The sequence below is a fragment of the Varroa jacobsoni genome, unplaced genomic scaffold (genome assembly GCF_002532875.2).
Source record: "Varroa jacobsoni isolate VJ856 unplaced genomic scaffold, vjacob_1.0 contig01388, whole genome shotgun sequence".
Lineage (NCBI taxonomy): Eukaryota > Metazoa > Arthropoda > Arachnida > Mesostigmata > Varroidae > Varroa > Varroa jacobsoni.
This window is the reverse complement of record NW_019214631.1, coordinates 1-25,378: the sequence shown is the minus strand read 5'-3', so window position 1 is coordinate 25,378 and position 25,378 is coordinate 1. Positions and strand designations below refer to the sequence as shown.

The following is a 25,378-nucleotide window of genomic DNA, read 5'->3' as shown; positions in this document are numbered from 1 at the left end:
ATTTACATTGTCCCTCGTTTATGGGTCTGTTCAGACTTATGTAAATATAATCTAAATATAAAAAAAAAATCTATTTCTTATTGTCGCAGTTAAACTATGGTTGGGTTAGATCCCTTTCAGACGGTCCACATAGACACACCAATGTAAGTTAATCATAATGAAACTTGACGGACGGGTACTTTGACAAGCGTATTTTTTTATACCTAATCGTAAAAGCTTATATCGATGTACAATTTTTATAGAAGTCTTTCACACGAACATCGTTGGTGATAAATAATTTTTTAATCAATTAATCATTTGGGCTCTATATACTCCCGGCGCTAAGCTTAATTTGTCCAGGCTTCTAGATACACTCATCAAACATTTCGTGTCTTATGTAGGAGACCCAAGTTACTCAATATCAATGTTCTTTTGTCTACCATTGGTATTATACTGCGCTTTTAAAAAGTTTCTTCATCACTATAAAATTGATGAGCTATGACAACTTATTTAGTAAAACTTTGAAAAAAATTTGCGCAATTTAAAAAAAATGTCTTTTTTTCTAAACAACCCTGGACAGCATACTTCCAAAATCGATACACTGTCACTCACATGTACGATCAAAAATAGAAAATTTAATTTAAATTAATTGCATCCTCAATGCTCAATAGCGCGACAAATATTGCCAAAATGGGTGTCTCATGCTTCGTGCCCTCCTATAACGCAGGTACATAAAATACAGATAGCTATAACGGGTTAAACAGCTAGATCTATTTATCGTCTATTAGTTGACGCAGGTTAAGATATTTAATAACATTATAGGCTTGGGTAGATTATTAAGCATATTTACCAGTGACAAAACGATGACCAGTCTAATAGCTGGAATGGTTCGATTTTTACTGCCAGTATTGATTCTTCTGGAAGGTCAATCGCGTTTAGTTTAGCGAGTTTTTTCTATTACGAACGGTACGACCGCAGTCGATGCTACGTTAAGTAAGGGCGTGCCACCGGGTATAAAAGTCCGTTCGCGATTTGGACTTCATCGTAGTTCCTTCTCACGACTGCATCAACATGTTCTTTGTGAGTGCAACTTGCTACTATGCTAAGTTACAACTTGAAGCGAACTGTTCACAGTACCTAATCTCACCGTGACCTCTGTAGACAGTAGACCAGTCTGTTTCTCAAACGTCATCTGTTGCTCATTTTCCACCGAATCCTATGACGAGACTTGTCATTGAATTTACCTTAACGATACCCTGACAAGTTTCTAAACAAGTCGTTCGTTTCAAGCTACGTACTCGAAAAACTCACCAATTCTTCTTTCTCTAGGTTGCCGCCTTTTTCGCCTTGGCTGTTACCGCAGCCCAGGCCACTTTCGGAGGTCACGGCCTCGGTCATGGATATGGCCACGCCTCTATCGGCTCCTCCTATGGACACGGATATGGCCATGCCATCGCCGCCCCCGTTATCTCCAAGGCTGTTGTTGCCGCCCCGGTCCATCACGTCGGCCACTCGCACACCTATTTCCAGAAGCATCACGTTGCCCCAGTCATTGCTAAGGCCGCTATTGCCACCCCTATTCATGTAGCCGCCCCCGAGGCTATTGGCCACGGGTACGGTTATGGTATTTCTTTTAGCCATGGACATCATGGGTATTAAGCGGAGATAGACTGATATATCTGTTAAAGCAAACCTAGTTGAATAAATCTAAAAAGCAGAAATTATCAGTAATAATACTATAGCCTTTTGATTTTCGCCAATAGCATCTATTACAGCCACTGAAATGTTTTATAAGGTCTTTCTTTAAGGTTTACTGCTAGTAAGACTTGAAATTCAACGAAACCAACCCTATAAAACATAAGGCACAGCTTTTTCGTTGACCGAATTAGCATTTGTTCCAGTGAAGCAATGCATCATCCAAGGCCACAATGGTAAATTCTTCACCAATACCTAATGATTTTTTAAGTATTGAGCTCCCATTTACTTTATCGAAATCGGCATCATTTGGTTGCCTCATCAGTTCTACAAAGTGGAGTTTGATCAAGGCCAAAGTCTGGTAACAAAATAAAAAACATTCCAGCAGCAATGCGTAGGATGTCATTGAATTTTTTTCTTATTATAGTTGTTAGCAATTCTACTTTCTTATCCTGACTGCGTATATGCTGTCGGAAACGGTTCAAGGTTATTAACATAACCCTAAATGGAACCGTCTGATCCACCGAGACCTGCGTTGTTAGTATTTATTATGTCTACGTAAATAGAATACGAGAATGAAAATTAGGTCAATTCACCTTTATCACGCCAAGGGGGCAGATTGTTGATATATTTACAATATTTCAGAAGAGTAAACACAGCGAGTATTTACGGTGGTATCATGTTAGAATTATCATACAGATAACATGATTCTATTTAGTGCATATAAATAATTGATTATGCTGTTGTAGTAGAATTTTCAATCTGACGATATTAGCTAACACTAAAAGGCAGTGCTCTTTCCGAGCTACAATACCGGTATCGGAAGTTATATTATGGAACTTAAACCTGCTACCGACATACTGCTAAAGTCGACATAGCATTTATTTAAGTTTTCTCAAAAAAAAGGTAGTTTTTTTAAATATGACCATTTTTTTAGGGAACTCAGAATAGGTCCTAATGAACTGGTAAGAATGGGCTTGTAGAAGCCTGTATTGCAACAGTGCGTTCTTTCTCAAGCAATTACACATATTTTTAGCAATAAAAATGTCATTTATTGAAATATCGAAATTTATCTACTTGTATTTAACAGGAAGGCATCTAATCCTTAGTTATCGATGCTTCACGTAACAGAATCTATATTGCGCGACGTAACTAAAACATTGTTTAATAAACAAAAAAAAAGACATAAAATATGCACCGTTACATCGTGGTGATACATCAGGTCTAATTAAAACTTATTAAATTAAGCCGTGCAACAACCAGTTGTTACAATAATTTTGTCATGTTCAATAGCTAATTGCCACAGTTTAGATTTCCGCCGATCTGTTTCGCCTCACGCAAGCAGTCCAAAAAGCTTTTCCAAATGAATAGAAGGCCTAGAGAATCGCTTTAATACGCGAAACATAAGATAACAATGGTCAATTCGCACAAAGTCAAAAACTACCTCTACACCTGAGATATTACTTAGCTCTGTGAATACTGAAAGTATTAGCATTTTTACACGATTGTTTGCGATGTTGTATTCTTGTGTTGTCCTCTTAATCGAGAATTATATAGATCGTGGTTTAATGATCTGTGTGCTACACCCAGCGGTAACAGATGCGCTATACAGATCAGTACAGACACGGCTAACCCCTCATAGCGAGTTTGCTCGTCGCATTGCTACGGCTGCCATTTATCGATACCTTTTTGATTTTAGCAGACGATTTTCAAACCTTGTTCGGGTTTTTCGTGTGGCTGGCTTCTCATAGCAAATCAACATTTGTTGGATCATGGATTACTTATCTCGGAGGATTGTGTTTCGGTGCCTTTCTTTGTGCTACCGTTGTTATCGCTGCTGTTGTCTATGTGTAGGTCTATGTCATAACTAAGATTTCATGTTCAGCATTTAACCGAATTAATCACTAATGAAAACCATCTCATATGCGTTCTATTATTTTAGCTCAGTACTTAAGCGGAACAGCCACTCCTAGCTTGTTATGTGCACAACTTGTGTATGTAAGAACCCTTTTAAATTAGCCACTCTAGACCACCCGTATGTCGGACTATGTCATATCTATTCCGTCCTTTGTCCAGCTAATAAAAAGTAAAGCTTTACTAAATCGTCAAATTGATAACTTTTTCTATCTAACACACTTCTACCGTCGCAGAAAATACCATTCTATTAGATCGGTTCTTGCGAATACAATACGACCGAGGCCATATGGTGCTCTGTACGTTGACGCATGTACGGAGCCATTTATGTTATACCTGGTCATTAGAAGGATTACAACATCAATCGTCATGTTTGTCATATGTCAAAGCTTTCAGTACAAACACATCAAGACTGTTTAATCAATGTTAAATAATGTTAATTGCTCCATCTGGAGCGCAACTTGATTATTACAATAAAGTTGTTACGGGGGTGTTCTCACACAATGCGAACTGTCTCTCAACGTCGACGTATCATTATGTTTTTTTGAATCAACCCTTCCTACCTACTTACAAAAATGTTTGACCTCCTAATTGCTACTGAAACAAATTCAATTGCATTTGTGATCGCGTGTCCACAAACATTCCCCAGATTTTAACAGGCTTTAGTAAAGTTAATCTAAAAGTATATCCCCTTCTTTCCGCTCACGTTTCTTGCTGGAGCCTACGCTGACGCGGTTGAAACTTCCAAGGGTTCGGCGGATCACAGTTACAGTCACCAGAAGAGAGGGTGCAGCAATCCCAGTTGCCCCACTTGCGGGCATAGACATGATATTCCTACGCTCCTCGCTAAGATATAAACTGCTTCAGTGCCTACTGCGTTATGCACTACTTAAACGAAGCATATTTCAAATGTTTCTATTGCCGTCACGAAAATCGCTGGCCCAATTAGTGTCACATGGACATTACAGGTATGGAATGATGCTGCTTTTCGATTAACTCGCGGTCGTGAATATTAGATTACACGGATTAAACAGTTTACGCCGCCTAGTAAGGTAGAATAAAGAAAGAAAGACATGTATTGAGTGTTTTATATTGAATAACTGAAAGCAATTTAGTTAACCTATAGGACATATATAGGAAACCGGCAAGCGACATCCCACTTACTAAAGCTGCTAATATGATTTAGTAGTGGACAAGACTGTTAGAAGGAATTACGTGCAAACTTTCGATGAAAAAATAATTCAAGTGGAGTTTCAAGATACACATTTTTTGCACAAGCTAAAACTATTCAGCAAAAATAGTTTCGCAAAATACCTGATCGGCGCGGCGTTATAGATGCCAGTTCGAGTACTTTACGGGTAGGAAAAGCTACGATACATACACTGGAAAATGTAAGCGAATGGTGATACGGAATTAGGAACTAAATGGTTTGGAAAGGTATACTAGTTGCTCTTTAGGTATATAGTCAATTCTGGAATATCGTGGTTATGAATCCGGAGAATGTGACATTCCTGCAGTCGCCATATTAAAATAGTCTTCTCAAATACCAATATAATTCGTTTGGATCAGTACACAATGATCGCCACATATAACCAAATCAGACCATTGTCATCTAATATATTTGGACACATTAAGATATTACACTGTCCTAGATTATATTTTTTCACTTTAGTTTTTGTATACTCCTTATTCGTTATTTATACGTTACTTCTTTATAAACAACTTAGCACTTCACTAACTCTTTTTGGAGAAACTTTTTTAATTATCAGTATACATAACAAACTCAACTATGCAGATATCTGGACGAACGCAGTTAAAACTGCGTCTTTCAGCACCTTCCAAAGCAGCCTATAGAGGCCCATTAATAAAAAACAATAATATTCTTTTTTAAGTTAATGGCTATGGTTAATTTAAAACAATAAACTATTCCTAACGGAAGATACATGATCTGCAACCCCTTGTCAACAAACAACAAGGTCTAAAGTACGACCTTACGGTGTGTGAGTTGCATCGATGCTTCTCCACCGAGAATGTCTGTCTGTGTGCTATGTATGTATGATATGCACAATTTTATCTGGCTGTTTTTACGTAAAATTCTTCTGGCCGAGCTACATCTCCTGACTATTACATCTTTAATTCATCAGTTAAAACTTGTGCACGGCTATAATAATAGATATTCATTTCGGAACGACAGATAAATTCTCCGGTCAGCCACCTTGATGAAAACCAAGTATTTACTATTGGCACATCAGTAATAATACTACAATTACCTTAAAGCAACGGAGTGATACGCGAGAATCCATTTGGTGTTAATGAGCATGTATTCGCGCTTTCGTCCATTGCTCCGGCTTGGTCGTCAGGCATCTAATCTAATAAGCGCGATCATTAATAACCGAACCATTCAGCATGTTGTATGGCAGCGGAAAGTTCTTGCTTCGTTTGTTCATATCATCCCTAATGTCGTTCAAGTAGCCAGGAAACGCAATAATTCCTGAATCGTACTGTACATCGATCTGGAAGCCCAATATGTTGGGTTGAAGACCAGGATGGAAACCCAACTCTATCGTTAATATCATTACGCACTTTAATATGGAACTGCTATCTGAAATAGGGAAGTCGATGCAATTTTGACACGTGTAGCGGGCTTACCTCGACGCGCTAACAGCAATCAACCAGTTTTTTTCAGATCGCATTCAGGCAGATTCAGCTGTCACTAAATCTCCTTTAACGTTATGGGTCTCGTTCAAATGGCGCCTACAGTCACTTATTTAGGAGACGTTACGCAGAAGAAATTAAAAAAAACGACTGAACTTATCACGCCGCTGTTGCCACACTTGCTACTTACTGCGCTTATGGACATCTACGAGGACAGTGGTATGTGCTGGATAAACTCGACTATTGAAACATTTTTCTTACAAAGAAGGCTGCACATAAGTTCTTAATATGCGGACCACTTATGTATAATGGAATCATCATATGTGTTAAACATTTACATAATATAATCTATAATTCATATACACTGACGGTGTATATGACGAGCTACCCTGGTCTATTACTCGCCGGTAATTATTTCATTACTCTACCTAATGTAATTACGGAGCCTTTAGTGTTGACTGATTGACCATGATTTTGTAGCGAACGCGAATCGAGTGGGCCTTTGGCCATCTCTTACGAGATGTTGTCATTGATAGAGTAAGCTAACCTATTGAGTGTGTTTCCGGGACGCTACCGAAGACTAACTTTTTATCTTTTCTTTTTTATATTCAACAGTTACCTATCCTTCTAAATAAAAAAATAAATAAATATTCTAAGATTATTAAACATTTTAAGATTTTACATGTTTCAGTTAATACTCTACATTTGTCGCTTCAGTTTCCTAATTGAAATTTATTTTTGATTCGCTCATTGAATTCTAGGCATACGTTTTATTCAGCTCATCGCAATCTATCGATTGGCGTTCGCTCATAAGGTATCAACGTTAAGCAAGCCCCCTCTTTTAGTGAAGATTTTTTACAACTATATGGTTTTTGTAAAATGAGGCTATCGTACTATGAACATTATCATTATCTGATCTCTAACTGATTTGCCTAAATAATATAATCAGATACCGTGAGTCCTTTACAATGGTTTTTCAATTCCTTCATCTATTCGAAAATGAAAGCAACATCGTAACGATCTACAGTGATAAGCGAAGCAAACAGCGTTCTTTCGAATTTTCGATAAATTCAACAGTAAAAATGTTTATTCAAAATTGTTTTTGCCAACCGTTAAATGCAATCGTGACGAAGCTAAGCATAGACCATATGCTACAGCAAGCAACACTCGCTATTCTCAATAATATCAATATTTAGAATTACTTTTACAGCATATTACCTGAACCTGGTATACGGACAGTGAATCATGAACAACACTGAAATCTTTCCACTTAAATTCAGGTTTGTTAAATCTTACTTTTTAATCAAATTTAATCGATTCAAATTTTCTTGCACAATTTCGCTGTAGAATTCATCCTTCAAAAAATATCATCATGATGATTCTGAAAGGTGAAAGCCATTTGTTTATCATTAAATATATCAATTGCGTCAGGGATATGCATGGTGTATAACCATGCCGACAAAGTGGCTCTACTTGGATAATAATTATATTATGAAAAATTTCATAATTTTATACACGCAGCCCAATCGAGTAATTTCAAAGATATTAATACTGTGTACATTAACTGTAAGGGATATCGTTCATTTAAAATAATATTAAATAAACAAACCTCGGTGGTGCGATACATCGCCTGACTCTGTCAGAAGATTTCACACATTACTACATTTTTAGATAAATTGATCAAAACCGCTAACTCGATTATCACTTAAATGCCTATGTGCTTTAAGAACGCGTCAGGACACAACAGCTTGTTACAGTTTTGGTAGCAAAAATTCATTTCAGTTGGTCCTGATCTGATTGACAATGCCGCAACGAATTTAGCATAATAAAACTGAACCGATATTCAGGGTTCTTAGCCCGGGTAGCTACTAGATAGAAGAGTGACATTTTAGTTTAAATAAATAATAACTATGTCTGTCTATCGTATATCTCTCGACTTTGGTAATATTCCAACATAATGTATGACTTTGTACCTTCTGAATAAGGAAAATAAATTATTATTCAAAAAGAAAGTACATTATAAAAATTCAAACAAGAAATAAATATAAAACGTGCCAGCAGCTATGTCTGTTATGGCATAATAGCTGTAATCCAAGCGGTGCTAATGGCTAGGTTCAGACGTTTAAGCACATTAATCCACCAAATATCACATGCAGTGCTTTATTAGAAAAAAAGCTAAATGCAGCTCTAATAGGCAAAATGTAAAAACTGTCGAGCCATGTATCACTTGGCTTGTCTGCGTTTATAATCATATGGCTTAATGGTGAGGGTGTGTTATCCATGAGGGGAGCGGGAAGCGAAAACGACACTTTCAAATACGACTCACAGTATCGAATAGAGACCGAGATATAGACCAAAGCTAAGAATGAATGCGATGCAACATGCCAGGGAGATAACAACAAAACGATAACATCGGCAAGTTATCGGTTAACGACGCAACTGCGCGTACATCATAGCCGCGCGCCCCTAACCAATGGCTTTATCAAATCGATGTAAATAGAGTACAGACAACAGGTACCAAACCGAGTGACACTAAAACTGTAAAGAGAACGACCTTAGTCTAAAAAAGCGTTTGCAAATCGAAAGCAGCTCAAGAGGTGCATACTTCGTAAACTATATACCTGTCAAGTGGCTTAAATACAATAGGGAAAACTTCATTTTTGTCCAAGACCGGGAAGTTTTTATCGAATTACTTGATAGCATTGTTATAGGTAGACCTCAAGTAAATTGGCATTTGTCTGACGTAGAGCTACATAAAAATATATATATTGCATCACAATTTTTACTTACTGAATAGGATAACTTGAAGCAAATTAGTTGAGGCTGGCTTCATCAACGTCTTTCGCCTATAAGTCGCTTTTTTTTTCATTAACACTGCAGCCACCAAAATTATTGGATCTAAAGAAATAAAACTAATATTATTAAAACAGAACACAGTATCTTCGAGGTTTCTTAAGTAATAGACAAGTGTATTTTATTTACGTTATTTTCCTCTCTGCCACTACGGAGGGGTATGCAAACTGGCTGATATTCAACATGGCCAAAGTATTTAAAATAAAAAACTTAGCAATTCACATTTATTTTTCCCTAGCTTCCCCTAATGAGCACTTGATTTCCTACACATTCGATACTTATTGAGACTTATGTATGTGATAATAAACGTTCAAAATACTATGTAAAGGCAGAGCCTACTTTGCGTACTGAGCTCAATCCACAAAAACGACGTTGACGAAAACGCGTTCGACACACACTTAGTCAATACGGTGTAGCGATAGCATTACTTTTCTGATAATTATTTGTTCTGTTCTTCAATATTATCTCACTACCGAACTACTCACTGTTCATGAAACAACTAACTGGATACCAATTCACGGATTCAATTACTCGGCCCTTTTGAGTTTCATCTTACCATTTATTCTCGGACAGTTCCTACTTCGACGCGAAACTTTAGACGTTTCTATTGATAACCAATTCTTTTTAGATATCGGCTGTATAATAAGCAACAGCCCACTTTAGGTTAGTGAGCATAAATTTCAGTGCTTTCGTCCATTCCTCTTCGCTGTTCATTTGGTATTTGATCGAATAAGCCTTCTCACTATTGTTATCTGTAATTGTGCCTTGTGACATACTGTACGGTAGCGTGAAATCGCTGTTTCGTTTTTCGACTTCGTTCTTAAACTGTGCCAGACATTCGAGAAAGGCGACCATGCCCTGATCGAATTTAACGTCGTACAAAAATCTTAGTCCTCCCGTATGGTACAGCGGAAGTCTATCAACACCTTTATCGCTGAGGACTTCAATGTGAGCGTGGTCGCCAAACGGAACGAGTCGATAATTTTCGAACGTAAAATCCATGCGCTTGGCTAGAGAACTCATCAAATGAACTGTCTGTCCCCAAGCAATGTTGATTTCTTTCCATTCAACCGGAATATCTGGAAGTCGGCCGAGACGAAAACCATTGATAGTACCAAAGTGTCCATCATGCCAAATGTGAAATGTGGCGTTAAAAACGTTCGTTTTCTCCAGGAGATCCAGTTGAGATTTCGCATAATTAAGTTGATTCTCTACAGATACCTAAAAGACAAGGAGATTTACATCAACTTAAATATTACACCAAAACCGATTACCTGAGATAAGTAGATTAGTATAAAAGGATCACCTTACTTTAAAAATTAAGTTTCAATTATCCAAATTGCTAGCTTGATTATTCCCATTCTAGTCGTGTCTATAACTACAGTTTAAAAATTACTACAAATTAAAACAACCTATTGTTGATAACCTGAGTTTTAACCATGCCATTCTTGTCCCAAAATTAAAAGCTGAGATCATTGGCATAACAATTATAACAGATATACATTTTATTTGGCTTATGTATATATATATATATATATATATATATTGCAGTATAAACACATTGCTATAAACGTATTGCTGTGCATACGCAATGCACGTATCTCGTAAAAAAACAAATAACCAACTTAGTCACCTTTTCATCGGTTGCGTTCATCCACTCTCGCTTGAGGTCCATATAAACCTTGAAATGTTTTTTCTCATCCTCGATTAATTTTTCCAGCTCGCCTGCTAACGCTTTCCTTTTGTTCATTACCTCCTCACGCTCTGTTTCGACGCGTTGCAGTCGTGCAATCAAATCTTGTTCTTCATCTTGAAGCTCCTTTAGCTCCATACCCAACTGATCAAGACTTTCTTCGTCATTCTCGCTGCGCTCGCTAAGGTATTTTTTATAATCTTTTACCTGATGAGACAGTTATAAGCATTGTGAGTGTTAATACAACGTAACTTGTAAAGAATTTTCAATTTCATTGAAAGTCGCATTCAATTGCCTCATTAATCGCAGTATCAAACACAAAAGTAATTCCGCTTTCTACCCATTTTTGGCCAACCTTTTTGTTCCATTTTTTTTACCAACTCGATTTGAACAACAGTATTGATAACCCTGCGAATGTATGATACACTATTTTGAGTGTCCTTCGCGATTAAAACATACATAGCTCTATAAGGAGATCTCTACGACTTTTCTTATAAACGATAGAAATACAACTTTGGTACCAGCATACAGTGAATCAAAAAATATATATACACACACGTATGCAACCAACAAATACATTTATTTCAAACAAAAAAAAATAAAATAAAAGAATATCGACCACGCATGCCGGTCTGTCGAGCTATCCTGGCCACAGCTACACACCTCAGCTTCGGCAATCGTCAATTCATCTTCCATGAGATCCAGCAACGAATCTGTGCAATCCTCGCATAACGGATGCTCTACTTCCGATTCGTCCGTAAGCACATCGAAGAGCTGAGCAGTCATTTCCAGATGGAGAGAAAATCGTCCAGCCTCTGGATGGACATTGCTGCCAACGAGCATAAAGTCACCATTGCCTGCAATGCCCGTACCTGGTCCGGCTTCCACAACCTCCATACAGGACACACGAGTAAAGATATAAAGTAAATATATAATAGAGTTACCAAATTATATGGTAATTTAATTGAACCCTCGTCTGTTAGCAGTCTGCTTCAGGTCGGTTGCGATATGCACATGAAGGAAGACGTTAAATTTTTTTTACGAAAAGTGACACATGTACAAAATGCACCACATGAAAATTGTTTAAGCAACATCACGATCATATCCACAGGGTTAAGCACCGATACAATATGTTAATATGTATCCCCCATTATATTACTTGCATGAGCATATTATGAGAATCGTTCTCAGCTCTACCTGGAGCGGAGTAGTAACACGTCTGGTAACTCCATCTGTCGACTGCACGGGCGTCACCTGTTCGTTGTGCGCTGAAGGTTTGAGTAATACAATTGGTGCTGCCAGGTCCGTAGCGAGACGGTCATCAACGGCACTAAATGAAGAGTCGAGCTTGAGCGGATGGCCGCATCGCTGGCAACTAAAATTCACTTCGGCTTTATTTGACTGGTCGTCCATTATTATAATAGTCGCCTACACATGTCATTACAAAAGAGTTTTGTGCACGAAAAATGCCGAATGCTACGATTTCTGCGTACTCTTGTTCCGTAATCGAAAGATTTCCACAAGCCGTTACTGCTTCAATAGCATTAATTGACTTCATCAGAAAAATGGTTACAATTATTTGATCTAGTTGGTTTCAGTCAAGTCTGGAATCGGTGGCTCGAAAATTGTGGGTACACGGCCCTCGAGCAAATAGCCCACGTCGGTTTCAACTAGGTCATAAACTTCAAATTTGGCTGCAATGGCAACCACGTGATGGTTGCTGACAAATGAAGTCACAGGCCGAAATTTTAGAGATACACGGCCTTTAGAAATGTCGGCGTAATAGTAAATCAAATCTACGGGATAACTTGCACTATCCGTATTTCTCAACGACTCAACAAATTCGCTCAAAGCTTTCCGAGCGGTAAAAATTGAGATACCCAGTTCAGCGCACAGGCCCTTGATCGTAACAGTCTCCTGGCAATCGTAGAGCTTCAATTCTAAGAAGATTCGGATATCCATTAGCAGATTTCCATTGCAGAAGCCTGAACTTGGGACGAAAACCTGCCTAAAATAGCACCATAATTTGAGAACATTGTTATGTTTCTTAACGGGTACAACAGGCACACTTAATAACAATAATATAAATACTGCTAAAAATATGTTCAACAGTAAGGCCGTATCGTGTATTTTGTAAAATTTAAATCGAAAACTTTAATCTTTTAGGTCTCCAACGTTACCCCTGCGCTATTACGATCGGTGTCTAGCAACAGCCGTCAAACATATTTGCATATATGCAGATTCACCGCTATAAACTCAATCTTACATTATAATATTTCTTTTATGTAGGAAACAATTTTTAAATAAATTAGTTGCATTTTCGCGCTTCTCTACGAAAGGCAGATATCACGGAAACGCATCTTTAAAAGTAAAATTCGAACTAGCTAACTCTTTACTGTGCGCTTTATGTGTCTGCTCAGTCTGATTATGTCATGTTCAGAACAATGTTTAGCGCACATCTTAACCCTTCCCGGTAGATGCCTATTCTACATTTCTAGGAACACAACTTCTTTATCTTCATGCCTATCCGATAAAAAAGGCTAATGCATACTTAGAACAGATGTTCCACCCTCGGGCTATTATCGACTTTATTCACGCTAATGATGTATTGTAGTTAGCTCACAGCAAAAACGGACATCCACCCGATGCTACGCTTACTACCACAGCACGTTTCAATTACTAATTCACTTAAAATCCTCAAAGATAATTTCTGAATTTCTCCTGCAATCCAAGTGATTGTTTTTGTTTACATAAAGTGCAGCTCGAAATATAGCCAACACATGCACTAATTCTTCGCTGTGTCGATAGCACAGCTCGAAACACTGAACGCGATGCGCACCCCCTGCTTGTACCAGAGAACGCTCTATGAACTATAAAAACGCCTTTACTTTTATGTAAATCAAGATCTTCATTTATTGTCTCATGTGCGCATGAGAAATATGACTTTGCTAAATGTTGAATAATATTTAATTAGTACATTTGGACAACTATGGCAGAAGAGATTTCAGAACATCGCAAGTTGTAAGGCACCGAGGGTCAACTTGAAAAAACGTTCATATTGCTTATTTCCACACCTTCTGTGGTTCAAGAGATTTGTTACGTGAATACAATGATGATTGTCTCGCATCACATTCATCAATTCTTCGTCATCAATCCGTCAGTCTTATCATCAATAGGAAACTAATTGTGTTCAATATAATAAAAGTTAAGTTCGAACGTGAAATTAATAAACAGCATAACAAAAAAAAAAAAGATATAAATTTAACAATATATTTTAGGAAAATAAGCATTTAAGTGTTAGTCTGTTTATCTCTTATGCATGATTTATAGCCTAGATTATAGAGCAGCGACGTTTGAAACACATAACAGCTCCAAAATTCAATAAATAATATAAAAGAAAATCACATGACATGCAAAATTATACCCTATTAAAAAATAAAAATAAATGACTTTGGTGCAAGTTCCAATATAGCAACGAAACAATTATTTTCTTGCATGTTTGTGTTTTGTGTAATGAACGTGAGTCATAGAGATAAGTAAAACAAATATTTGTCTTTGTTATACGCAGCGCGTTAGCTTGCGCTTGAAGATGACTAACGCCTTCAAAGGACCCCTGACATGAAAATGGATTTCTTATATAACGTAATTTCGAGAATATATTAATAACGGGTGTCGAAGGCTTAATCATTGTACAGAGGCTTTTTCTCTATCATAAATACAGCACTGCCTGTCTGGCTGCCTTGTGGAAAGAAGGAGATCGTTACTATTTGCACTAGTGGGCAAATACATAGATATGCTGGATGATTTTTTACCATAGTCGCAAAACCAGTAAGATAGGTTAATATAGAGAGCAAAAATATAGACAACGATTCACGCAATTCTACCGCTCATTAAATTTTCTAGGACCTTTACGCTTGAATCCTAGTCTTTTCAAGAAAACGTAAACTATGATGTTTGTAAACCATTTTCAGAGTAAGTTTTTACAAACGTTATCGTTTAAAATACATTTATCCTCGTGGACAATTACTTAATTATGAAAAAATAATTTAATATGTTTTTTGCATTATTTATAATTACACGATACGCAAATATATTCAGATTGTGCGTTCTCTAGTATTTCTGTTGTGCAAATACGGATTTTTATAGAAGGAAATTCGTATATTGCGGAAAAGAGTAGAAATTAGCTAAGTTAGTTTGAAAGGTTTTTTTGCTGTAACCGGAACTGCTGGCCTCAGCTAAACGAAAGCTTGAACAAGCGATTAGGAAGGAAAAGTGCGGAAAACGTAGATGAAGATTATCTCAGGTCTTTGTTAAAGGGCCTGTTGAGGCTAGCTATTGATGGAGAATGCGTTGGAAGAAGCCGTCGGACGAAAGCCATAACTGTCATGCGGTTGGTGAAAGCCGTGCATGGGATTCAGCAGGAAAGTTGTTTTCGGAATAGGAACTATAAGGCCATTGCTACACCGAGGATCCTATTCTTGCAGCAGGAACAAACAGCCGTCACGATACGGGAACGTCGAGGAATGACCTAAAAGTACTCAAACCTTGTACCTACCCACAAGCAAGTCCGTAAAGATAAAAGATACTTTTTTCTTCAAGATACATATATCTAAAGTGATTCATACTCCTAGCTATGCTTTGGTTATTTCAGATGACTCTAATTGATTTCGAAAAACGTGTCTGTGCTCCTCTCAACCTTGTACTGGAGGCTCAGACTTGCCTGAACCTATTTCGTCAGCCTGTAAGGCTACAGTAAGGTATGATTTACCTTCTTTTTGCAAAAAAATACTAATTTAATTCGTGCTTACTTAATCGGATGTATGTTAATATAAGCACCATGGTGCACCCATCTGGCTGTTGTATTTAGGGAAATGTCGGTAAGAGGCTATTTAGAAAAAATACAACCAATCAAATGATCTGAGTTCTGTAAAGTGAAAACGAGATTCGGTAATGCTAGAAGGAAAGGAATAATTTGAAAATGGTTTGATTTATTTAGTAAAGTATTAGTGGTCTAATAGCAAGAAAAATCGTTGGTCGCTTAGGCTTGCTCGTACAACGGCAATATTCTTGAAATTCATACATACTCGTTATGTAAGTAATATTAGGAAAAAGAAACAAGTGCTGAATAGTTTAGATGACTGATAATATTGAAATAACAGCAGTAATAGGCAGGACAAGAATAGGACAAGTCGTTGCATAAGAAAAAGGAAGACAGCGGACTGATAATCTTGAGTTATAATGCACTTTATGTAGAAGTCTCGGTACAGTTGTTGTTGTTGTTGTTGTTGTTGTTTGTCGCTTTAGTAATGTTTCTGCTGTCGTTATCCTCCCGCTGTCATCTCTTCGTGTGTTTACTGTGTTTTACTGATGTTCCATGCTATGCGATGTTGTTGCTGTGGAAAACGTCCATCTTTCTTTTAGCTATTTCCGTGTCTGAGACAACTGAGTTTCCTTTCGAGTCATTAGCTTAGGGGACACCGCCAGAGATAATGGTGGTCAATCAGAATATCCCGATAATACGTAGCAGCTAATTGTTCAGTTACTGTTAGAATTCGACAATCGATGCCTAAACCAATTGCCATCTGGAGCAAGACGGCTTCACGACAATTTTGCCGTTCATAGACCTCTCTCAGATCTATATTTTGCTTTTCCTCTTTTCGGCTATTTAGGGCCCGATAAATGCCGTAGCTTTCAGAAGCGATTTTTTTAGCCATCGTTTTAGAGTTCCATATTTATTGTTAACACACTTTTCTCCGTAAACCTTACGATGTCGAATACCGCCTCCTAGTATTCCAACGTATTCTTATTGATCTAGTCCCCAACGCATTTCGTCTCACTTTCGATTTTGTTTTGTTTTTTCGTTGTCAAATAAATGCTTCTAAATGCCTCTGGCGTTTTGGTTTTACACGTGCTTCTGGCGATCAGCGTGCGGTTACTTCCACTTTTTCTATTCTTGTCTATGCTCTAGACGAGTATTAAAGCCAATTTTTTGTGGTTAATTGTTAGCGTTTGTAAATCTGTGTATGCTAAAAATAGCCTTTCTATTATTTTCATTACGTTAGGTATTCTTTTCATGTGGTTTAGGGTTTGCCCCGCAACCCCCGTCGCCATGTCTATGTGCATGTATATCGTGTATTGGTCTTGCGTGGCAAGATAGGATGAATCAATACCTTTATTGTATCTTGTCCTCAGACAGTTGATCAGATAATATCGTGTGAAGCAATAATCTTAATTACATTTTTTTTATAATCGGAATCTTATCATATATATTATATTTATATGTATGCATATGTATATAATAACCGTTGCAATTTGTTTCGAGGCCAAGGTTGTCGTGGTTACTGATATGTTAGGTTATAGGGTTATTGTTGTTGTTGTCTTTGACGAGGAATCGTATCGACTCTTAGTGCTGAATATGGACAAGGCTAAAAGGGAATCGGCGCGCAAAAGCAGCCTATAGTCCCTTGCATGGAAATATTTGTATGTGTGCATGCATAATGTGTACTGTTGCAAATTCTTGTGTATTAAAATTACAAGAGCACACAGGGCTCCTCTGTGCCGTATTTTTTTTCCATTTGTGATACTTTTCCCTTTCGTTACGAAGCTGTTGTAATATTCAGTTCGTAATTCCGTCGTTATGCTTATTGGTGTTCTATGATAGTGAGTTTCTTACTATTATCAATTTTTTTTTTTTTGCCTACAATGATCCATCAGCCATCGCGTTTGTTCTTCTCTAATAAGCCACTTTCATTTTTAAACATTCCTATCTTGACCACCTCCGTCTCGTCAAATATTCGACAATCGATACGTGTCAATCAATAAATCGTTCCTTCCTTGACGCCAAGACAGTTTTTCTGAACGCTTTTTTTTCCTTCATTCCAGTCTACAGATGTATTTTGTGAGTCTAGATAATTGCATATATATATATATATATATATATATATAAAGGTGTATATGTATATATATATACCTTTATGTGTGTAGTTCGATACCTAACGCTAACCCAAAGTACCGCACATCTACGCAAAAACTATAGAGGATTCAGTTCCCAATAGGGAGACAGAACGGGAGAACGCTTTACCCAGCTGGGAGGGTGAAAGCGCCCTTTTGCAGCCGACCATTCACAACGAACTTTTCCCTTCTTTCACGTATGTCATCGACAAGAAATGTGACAACACAAGTGCTCTGTCACTACTTTTCTTTCTCCCGTTCACGGTCTGTATGACCTAAACTACGCCTCTCCTCAGTCTTTTCAATGAATCCCTTCCTTCCATTCACTCCTACTAATCTACTAGTCGTGTTCCACCCACCAGGCTAATGTCAAGGCACTTCTCCACGGGCTAGAAAATACAGTGTGACTGTTGGACAGACGCGACTTCATAGGAGAGGAGACATTACGGAGCCGCTTCATGTTCGTATAGTCGGTCTGATATTCACTGCGACTGTTGCTGTTAACAGTGTTGTGGTCAATCGAAGCCTCTCGGGGAGCACGTCAGCATCTATCCGTCATTTCTATTTTCTTGCAGACCATCAGCGCTTAGCTACTAGTATTCAACATGAAAATATTTTAGCCAACCATACTTCGTCTTTCTTGCTCTTTAGCATCCTTCAAATGATCCTTTTCTTTCCAATTAGAATTAAAGTGGTGTGTTTTCTTTCGGTCCGTTAACAATAGCATCATCATCATCATCATCAGCATCACCATCAGCATCAATATGCGTCAGACTAAATGATAGTATTATTATTTCTGTATCGTCAATAGCAACATCGTGATCGGCATATTTAATCTGTCTGCAATACTTTTCCCGCGCTACATTTGAAATTAATTAGCTTCTGTCCGACTTTGCTTAGTTTATCAGCGTTATCATTACCATCATAATCATCGTCACCATCATCGCCGCCATATTAAACATTGCTATTAATTATGATTATTATCTTTCTGTGAATGTGGTCGTCTGCCTGCGGTTATGTATGCGACTCTGTCTGTTAGCGAGCACATGCATCATATTCAAAAATCGAAAAAAAAGGGTTCAACTACTCATCTAGATCATTTCTTACACTTATATATTCGTAATATTTGTATATATAATAAGCTTATGTGCTAGCACGTTGCTCGCGCACAATTCCACATTATTATTATTATCATTAGCATCATCAAACATTACACAGCCTCTAACGTATCACCAGCGCCGTACATATTTTTCGTAGAATGTATGCCTGGCCTTGTTTTATTGTTAAGCGTAAACCATAATTGTGATATAGTTATCTATTAGTATAATTTATATATTTTTCATTCATGTGCAATGCTATTAGCAGTTTGCGGTGTCGTCCTCCGTCGGCCGATGGTGTCACCTTGAATAAGGTGATCTAGTTCAACATCACTTTGATAATAACGCGATAATTCTGCTATCTTCACTTCTCGGAACATGTCCGCGGTAATGATCAGTTATCAATAGAATAGCAAATGTAATAGTAATAATAATAATGTGTGGATGTGCAACGGTAATACTTAGGTTACATTTGACCCCTTTAATATTCATTATCTTGGTGGGTGCACAAGGGCAGGCTGTCCACTGAAATACCCGTTAGGCTTCCCGATCACGTCGCAAACCCCTCGAAAAAATCAAAGCGACAGATAAACCGCCTCCTAATGTGACTCCCAAATATACACGTAAGGAGATACCATGTAATATAGTGTCACATTTTTCTTTCACGTATCTGCGTTCTTTACACACTTTGGTACGCATAGCGTGGACTGCTCAAACATACCACTGCTTTACAATTTGATCGTTATTACACGCCCATTTCTATTATTGATTATTACGTGTCACTTGCGAGTCATCTAGCCAAAGCTAAAGATAAACATCGTTTTTTCAGGGGTTGCGACGAAGTCTTTTTCATCGGTCGTCTCTGATAGATATGCTATCCATAGTGCGACTTTCGGCCATTCGACAAGATATAAACATTGATGACAAATAAATAGGTAAGCACATTTTCGAGACGCCGATTGTCGCCTTTGCCATTATACATGTATATATTTATATACTAATAACTATATATGAATATTCAACACGTTTTTATTATCAGCTCATGATTATGAATTAGCCAACGTCACACTTCCGTTTCCGTCCGTACTTTTCGTATTCTCGTCATACCCGTCATCATGACAATTCTTAGTAACGTCGCGATAGGCGTTTCTTATATGGGTTACATAAAGAAGTATTCACTTGTTCGACGGCTGAATTTGGCAAGGAAGAAAATGTATTTCCCTAGTTTCGCCACTATAACAATAATAAGAATAACCATCGTCATTATTATGAAACCAAAATTTCCTCTCCGTTAGTCAATGCATGTTCGCAGGAAACAAATACATGATACAATGACACGTAACGGCAAGACACCGAATCTGCTGCATGGACCGTCAGAAACCATTTTTCCCAATGAACGCTCAAGAAAAAACACTTTGGGCAGATTTAACTACCACAACAAACCTAAATAGCGTCAGCGCTGCGTAATAGTTTTATCATGTATTCTAGGCGTCCAGTACTGTTCTCTATATGAGTTTATACGACCAGTCATTTGTCGGGGACCGCATCTCCCTACACGAATTTCACTATAACGTCAAACGGATCAATTGTATGTTTACCAAGATCCTGTTGCCATTCTTACCATTATTATTATTCAATCAACCCGTTGTAGTCCTATTTTCCTCATTGTTGTTATGATAACAAATAACATAACGCGTGCACCCATTATAATTGTGTATATAAATTATCGTACAACAAAACTTCACATCACCATATCCTTTACCATGTGCTGTCCAGTAATTGTCGTTGTTTGTATTTTCCCGCCTGCGCGAAAGCCCATCGTGGCGCGCCAAGACTTGAATTTTGCTAGTAGCCTACGTCTAGCACCACAATTATCTCTCTTAATCATTAGTACCGATATTAATGTCTATATAATCCTCACCAATACAGACTATCTCCTATAGTATGATGATCACATTAAGCATAATCATGATTTACAGTTACAAGTATACAGTTAAGGATCAATTAACAAGTGCTCATCGCATGTCAACCTCGAGGCGGCTGATGGACGGAGAGGTCTAGCGCCTGGATCAGATCTTATCCTTAAAATTCAGTTAAACGAATAGTAATTAGTACTGATTAATTATGTCAGTGAGTTTGTCTCTAGACTTTCAGAGTACACGCATCTATGCGCGCTATGAATGTAATGCAGAAATTCGCTTATCTTGGCGCCTCACGCGGTGGCGGCTATACCGTAGTCTATTACTGTTATGTTGCCCTTCCTTATTGGTTTTTCTACTGAAAATTAAAAAGAAACTTAGATGAATTTATGCTTGTCAATTCACTAGATTCAGAAACATTACGGCATCCAATCCTTCTCGATCTCTTTTCCACTCCACCTTGCAACGTCACATTCTTATTTACTTAGATAATGTAATAACAATAATCATAATCAGAAAACTTGTTATCGCAATGTGACAATTTTCTGGTGGATCGCTTCATCTAATTAACGACAGTATAATTTGTAGTGACAATAATCGTAATTACGCTCACATGCGTACACTTCTTTCTCGTACTTTTCTCCTCCTCCTTACTGTGTTTAGCTCCCGGTTTTTCTTTCGGTTCGCACATCCTCATTGCTCGAAAGTAGCGTAAGATTCAACGAGCAGATTGCTCTTATCGCTTTCACACTTGGATGCAATCAAGTCTTTTTCTATGTAGATTACTAGGGACAACTTGCCGTTGCAACGCGCCATGTTTGGTGTTTGTTGTTTCAATAACATGCTCTCCATATTTATCACCATCGCATCATCAGTGTTATTTTTACAATATTATTTATAACAATAGCGCACTAAGCGTATTGGTACGAATAAACTTTCAAGCTGCACCAGAATTTGGTAAAATGTTGTTTTGTATGGAGTGGTTATGGGTCACGTTGCGTTAACGTCACTATCCATTTTAACGTGTCTCCTAGAATTTGCTTTGTCTAGAGTCAGTTTCGTCGAATGCAACCATCAACGGACTCTACTATATCGTATCATAAACGCCATCGTTCTTGTCGTGGCAAGAATCATATTGTATTTGTTTCGTATTTCGTTGTAAATAGGTTACTTAGTTGTATTGGTGTGTACGGTAGCACCCAATCTAGCTTGCTCCCCGCTTTGCTTCTTTTCATTCAATTGCTGCTACTGGCTTGCTTTTCTCCATATGTTTAGGCCTGTCTTGACATGATCTTTGCACTGTTATGCGTCAATATGCTTTCAAGTTATCTTTTATACTGCAGCCATATTAATAGCCATATTTTCAGCTCATAAACATCATCAGCATTAATTATAAACAAATGGTAGGTTCTCTTTTGTTCTTGTTCTCGTTTTAGCACATTTATCATCATCATCATCATCTCTATAATAATTATCATCCTATAATAATTGTTATTATTGGCATCGTTATAGCAATAATACATTTTGACTAGGTGTGATTTGCCTCTTTTGTCAATTCCCTAATCGGCGTGTCTGTATCTCTTTGTCTTTGTGATGAGTCGGGGAAATCTCTAGTCTTGTTCCTTTGTCAACTTTCCGAAGCTGTTGCTATCGTTTAGCCGGCCTGTCCCCGTACGTCCAAAGCCATCTTCAAAGCGCACGTGTTTACCGGACTTTTTTTTCTTAGTCTTTCTTTTTCTTTGATATTATCGTATGCATATGTATCTAGTGGTTATGCTCGTCAACATCGAGGTTTGCAAAGAGCGTTTATAAGGTTTGTAGGTTCGATAAGATTTACTGCTTACGGGTGATTAGGGTGGGGGGGGGGACAAATCGGCGTCTCAGGCGGGTCAGCGTAGACGGGAAGGTTTTCCAGGCCGAAAGAGGTTCGAAAAAGTCACAACGCGTTGGGCCCAACGCCAAACCCAATTGTGCCCAAGATGCCCCGAAGTCCAAGTGACTCGACTGCTGACATCGACGTCATTATTTACCAAATGGAGCTCTACGGCGCAAACTCAGCACAGCGCACAATTCGACCCCAGTAGCAGCAGCCGCCGCCGTAGTAATGGTTGTTTTTGCTACAACAGAGACCGCATGATGCGTTGAATTCGATATTATCAGCGTAATTAATCCAGTGAGAAAAGATCAATGAAATGTTCGGGGACACGAGAGGCCGTTGACCAAAGATTCTATTCAGATTGGCTAGAGACGCAACAGCGCAATAACGTAGTCAAACATTTTAGAATAAAAAGAGAACTTCAAGTTAGGAAGCCAAGCTGACATGTATTCTAGCCAGGTCACTATTTCAGGAACAGCACACTAGCGTACCTGATCAAGAACCCTTCATTCGTAATGTGTCAATTGCAATTTTGCAACCTAAACGTTTTACCTGTCACCTGCTCTGAACAGTTTCTTCATAGACAAGAATGCTATCTGACGAAAATCAATAAACGAGTCTGAAAAATAGCATTCTGATAGAACGTTTGCAGTCCCTTCCCGCAAGAAGTTAGTGTAACAATTTACGAGCCAGTGGAAATAAAACAAGCACATAAATAACCATGATATCAATCATTACACAACGAGCTATGCGAGAACAAAAGCTTGTCCATAATTATGGGCAGCGAGCAAAAGTTTGAAGAAGTGCGACTTTGAGAAACTGGCAAAAAGTACTTCTAGTCTTAGAAACCCATTCTTCGTGAAACGACCCACTCGACAGATGGGCAGATTAACGGTTTCATTCGTATAGCACCCAACATTTGGCTGAACTGGATATCGTAACCATTGGACTACGACGTAATGATTCTCGTTGTAGTAGCTGCAGCGAAGAATATTCCGAGTAAAACACCACAAAATCAGTAGCTCATCTTCCTTGTCTTTCACCCGAGCGAGCCGTTAATGTCTCCATTCAAGTATCTGCTTTGGTTGTTATTGATTATGCGGACTCTCCTGTTAGCGGCGGCAAGACGATATTGGCTCGCTCCGGAGATTTATTAATAACAATATGGTTTAGTTAATCTTACTTTTTTACGTTTGTCTGTTTCAGTGTCTCGGTTGTAAGTTGTTACTGTCCCCACGTTACTGCTTGTATTAGCATGTACGAAGAAACGTTATATATATAGACAACATTTTAAATGTGAATGCATTACTTTGCATTTTGCACGCTCGTTTTTTCGTGTCTCGCAGTTTTCCTACTGCCCCTATTATTATTATTATTGATTTTCTTGCTTGCCGCCGTATATCATATACAACGCGGTCTTATTACGCTATACGCCATTCGAGCGAATACTGTTGCTCTGAAAAGAACCAGAAAAGTAGGCGAAATACAGAAACACTACCCCAGAACGAGGTGACGCGGCGAGTGATCGAATAGCAGGGGATGTGAGGGATGCTGTTCGATCAGACATCAGACTTCTGGACGGCGAAACGAGAGATGTCCTGACATCGATCGCCATATGACAGTCTCTCTTTTCACACCAATCAAATCATATGTATATAGAAGTAAATGCGTAATAATATATTTCATTTGTATATATATATATATATATATATATATATATATATAGATGTTGTGAAAGAAGCGGAAGCGCAAAATAAATGAAGTGAATGGGTGGACTTGTTGATTATCCATAACGACAACAAAAACACAATAGTTGCTTGTTCAATCGAAATCATGAGCACAAAAAAGACGACGATTCACAAAAGAAACATAATAGGAAAATTTTTCTTTTACCTTAATGAAGATGATATAGTTTTAATAAGAGTAATAACAATAAGTGCATGCTGCATTGGACAGAGACGCAATCAATACAGATTTCACAGTACGCGTTGCTATACATACGATCGTAGTGTGCGGATAATACGAAGCGGATCGCTACGAGTGAGCAGTTGGACAAAATCCATTTGCGGATCGAAGAGGACACTGTCTCATCATGCTGCTATAGAAATTCATTAACAGCGTCCACAGTTCAGAAATTATTTCTGTTTCTGTTTGTACACTACGAATGAAATTTTGATATTTTGGCATTTAGGTATCATTGCGCCGTAAATGTCACTCAGCTGCGTATCTTCTGCAACTTTACAACGCCCTTGCTTCGTAAGCATTCTCTATCGACCTGTGGTCATAGCCCCTAGATGGAATACTCCCTTTGTTCGTCCACTATACAGCTGTCTAAAAAGCAAACTATAATATTAGCGATAGCAATAATCATAATTACACACTATTCAAATTAAATTCGCGTGAACGTATCGGCCGTCTGCTACAAGTCCGCTGGTTCTTAACATCTGCTGCTGTTTCATTTTTCGTCAGCCTATCCAATCGATTGCTTTTACTCGAAGTAGGCACATCTATATATTGTCGCATTTCCGTCTTTTTTTCAATTACAGCCACAACTGGCATGGTCACAACTTCTTCACGTTAGCATGGCACCAATGGTTTTTCCGTGCGTACGCAGCGCTTAGCATTAAAACAGTGTTCTGACCTGATTAGTGTTCACCTAACGTCGTGAACATGCGGCGTCATCAGACTTTCTTAGCCCACAGTAACTTGACGATATGGTCCGGTCCATGAGAAGTCATAACATTAT

At 38.1% G+C, this 25,378-nt stretch overlaps 2 protein-coding genes across 2 annotated transcripts; one reads left to right on the top strand and one right to left on the bottom strand.

The window, feature by feature from the left end:
• The first annotated feature begins 958 nt into the window (after positions 1 to 958).
• Positions 959 to 1,715, top strand: LOC111271993 (uncharacterized). The gene is made up of 2 exons (XM_022853106.2): positions 959 to 1,059; positions 1,309 to 1,715. Exons 1-2 carry the CDS (start codon positions 1,051 to 1,053, stop codon positions 1,636 to 1,638), a joined length of 339 nt encoding a protein of 112 aa, XP_022708841.1. The 5' UTR covers positions 959 to 1,050; the 3' UTR covers positions 1,639 to 1,715.
• Positions 1,716 to 9,184: 7,469 nt separating this feature from the next.
• On the bottom strand, positions 9,185 to 24,316 carry Atg6 (Beclin-1-like Atg6). Its single transcript, XM_022853105.2, has 5 exons — positions 13,341 to 24,316; positions 11,987 to 12,797; positions 11,453 to 11,680; positions 10,730 to 10,996; positions 9,185 to 10,317 (listed from the first exon to the last, which is right to left on the bottom strand). Exons 2-5 carry the CDS (start codon positions 12,200 to 12,202, stop codon positions 9,721 to 9,723), a joined length of 1,308 nt encoding a protein of 435 aa, XP_022708840.1. The 5' UTR covers positions 12,203 to 12,797; positions 13,341 to 24,316; the 3' UTR covers positions 9,185 to 9,720.
• Positions 24,317 to 25,378: the final 1,062 nt, after the last annotated feature.

What these genes read in the sequence shown, in the direction of transcription:
- Atg6 (XM_022853105.2), bottom strand. Translation starts at nt 12,202, where the DNA reads ATGGACGACCAGTCAAATAAAGCCGAAGTGAATTTTAGTTGCCAGCGA. An exon ending in GTGTTACTACTCCGCTCCAG is followed by an intron (nt 11,681 to 11,986) that starts GTAGAGCTGAGA and finishes TCCTGTATGGAG; the next exon opens with GTTGTGGAAGCCGGACCAGG. An exon ending in TGACGATTGCCGAAGCTGAG is followed by an intron (nt 10,997 to 11,452) that starts GTGTGTAGCTGT and finishes CTGTCTCATCAG; the next exon opens with GTAAAAGATTATAAAAAATA.